This window comes from Myotis lucifugus, unplaced genomic scaffold (genome assembly GCF_000147115.1).
Source record: "Myotis lucifugus unplaced genomic scaffold, Myoluc2.0 scaffold_1224, whole genome shotgun sequence".
NCBI lineage: Eukaryota > Metazoa > Chordata > Mammalia > Chiroptera > Vespertilionidae > Myotis > Myotis lucifugus.
Genome location: NW_005872272.1, coordinates 72987 through 74773, shown reverse-complemented (window position 1 = coordinate 74773; position 1787 = coordinate 72987). Strand labels below are relative to the sequence as shown.

The 1787-nt window shown below is 56.2% G+C and overlaps 1 protein-coding gene across 1 annotated transcript in view; it reads left to right on the top strand.

Annotated features, from left to right (window-relative positions):
* The window catches only part of ETNK2 (ethanolamine kinase 2), a 13018-nt gene extending 11628 nt beyond the window's left edge, over positions 1–1390 (top strand). Inside the window, exon 6 of the mRNA XM_023748245.1 lies at positions 1318–1390. Within this exon, the coding sequence (XP_023604013.1) occupies positions 1318–1390 (73 nt within the window). The remainder of the gene's footprint in view (positions 1–1317) is intronic.
* Positions 1391–1787: the final 397 nt, after the last annotated feature.

Here is a 1787-nt window from a genome sequence, read left to right as displayed (position 1 = left end):
TCCCCACCAGCCAGCCAGGTCCAGGAGTCAGTGCTCCGGAGGAGGTCAGCAGCAGGTGCAGCTCTAGAAGGAGCCTGGATTCCATGCACCTGCCCTGCCTGGCGGGCGGGTGATTACACTTTCCCTGCCTCCTCCTGCAGCTCTAGGGCCCTGGCCACGGGGCTGGTGGGGAATGGGGTGGCTGCAAATCAGCCTGAAAGGTCATGAGCCCAGCCGTCATTCCTTAGCAGAGGGGTCAGCATTCCCGAGTGGAAGTGACTTGCTGAGGCCACTGGGTGGTTTCGTGCTTGCTGTGGGGGCTGTCAGACCCACTCCTCCTTCAGTGGCCCCCAGGGATGCGCTGCAGGCTGTACTGACACTACTCGGATACAGACTCCACGGGGTGGGGGTGGGGAGGTTACATCATGTGGGTACATATGCCTCTAAGGGCCAGGAATCACTTTGTTCTTCATTCTGGTCCAGTCTCCTCACCTGTCTCCTCCCCATCCATCCTGGTTTCAAAGTGTCCACAGCCATTAGAGGTCAAAAGCACAATGAGCTACATCACCATCAGGATGGCTACTCTCAGATAAACAGAACATAAGTGTTGGCAAGGACTCGGAGAAACGTGCAACGACTGTGGGAAGCGATACTGTTCTTCCTCAACAATTAGAGTGACTGTGTGACCCCGCAAGCTCACTGCTGGGGAGAAGGGGTGAAATCAGGGGCTCAAAGGGGTACCTTGACGCCCATGTTCGCGGCAGCATTTTTCACAATAGCCAAGAGTAGAAGCACCCCATGCCCATCGATGGATGAATGGGTCAACAAAATGTGGTGAATTCATGCACTAGAACATTATTCAGCCTTAAAAAGGAAATCACATCACGTGCTACCACACGAATGGACCTGAGGACATTGTACTAAGTGAAATAAGCCAGTTACAAACACAGAAACTGTAGGATCCCACTCTATGGGATAACGTCACAGGAACAGAAAGTAGAGTGGTGGTGCCAGGGGCTGGGGCGGGGACAGGGAGAGTTGCCGTTGGAGGGGTATAGAGTGTCAGTTTTGTAAAATGAAGTCCTCGAGATCTGTTGCTCAACAGTATGAATGCACTTAACATTGCTGAACTGCAGAACATCAAAAATGACCTTGTTGGAGAAGAGTAGGTTTAGTCTGTGCTGAGAAGAAAGTAAAATTATAATTGAAGTAAAAAAAAAAAAATCAGCCTGGGCTGGGTCGACCTGCCCGGACCTGGGTGGGCTGCGCTGGGGAGCGGCTGTGTGAGCCCCAGCACGGCTCCCCTCCTCACCCCAGCTCCCTCCCCTGTCTTCGCAGGTACGCAGTGATCCGATTCAACCAGTACTTCAAAGTGAAGCCTCAGGTGTCCGCCTTGGAGATGCCAAAGTGACCCGCGCCCCCTCCCTCCCCTCCCCATCTGCCTGGCAGGCTGGTTCTCCGGGACTGGGCTCTGTTCTGGGGTCTGCACCCTCGGACAAGGTGGGCGAGGGGCCAGGTGGGTACCCGGGGAGAAGGCTGCCAGCCCCTCGTGGGCGCTGCTGTGACCACATTCTCTTGTTTGGAGGCGCTGATGGACCTAGCTCTGGGGGTCCCCTTGACCTGGCCAGACCTGGGGGGGCGGGGGGGGGAGTGCCTGCAGCAACCAGAACTCAGACCACAGCCACCCCTGGGAAGCCAGCGTTCTCAGCCCCAGGCCAGGCTGGAGTCTGGGCTGCCTTAGAGGTGTCTTCGACCCACCACATGGCTTGGGGAGGGGGACAGTTGGGAGGGTCCTTTCTACCTCCAGT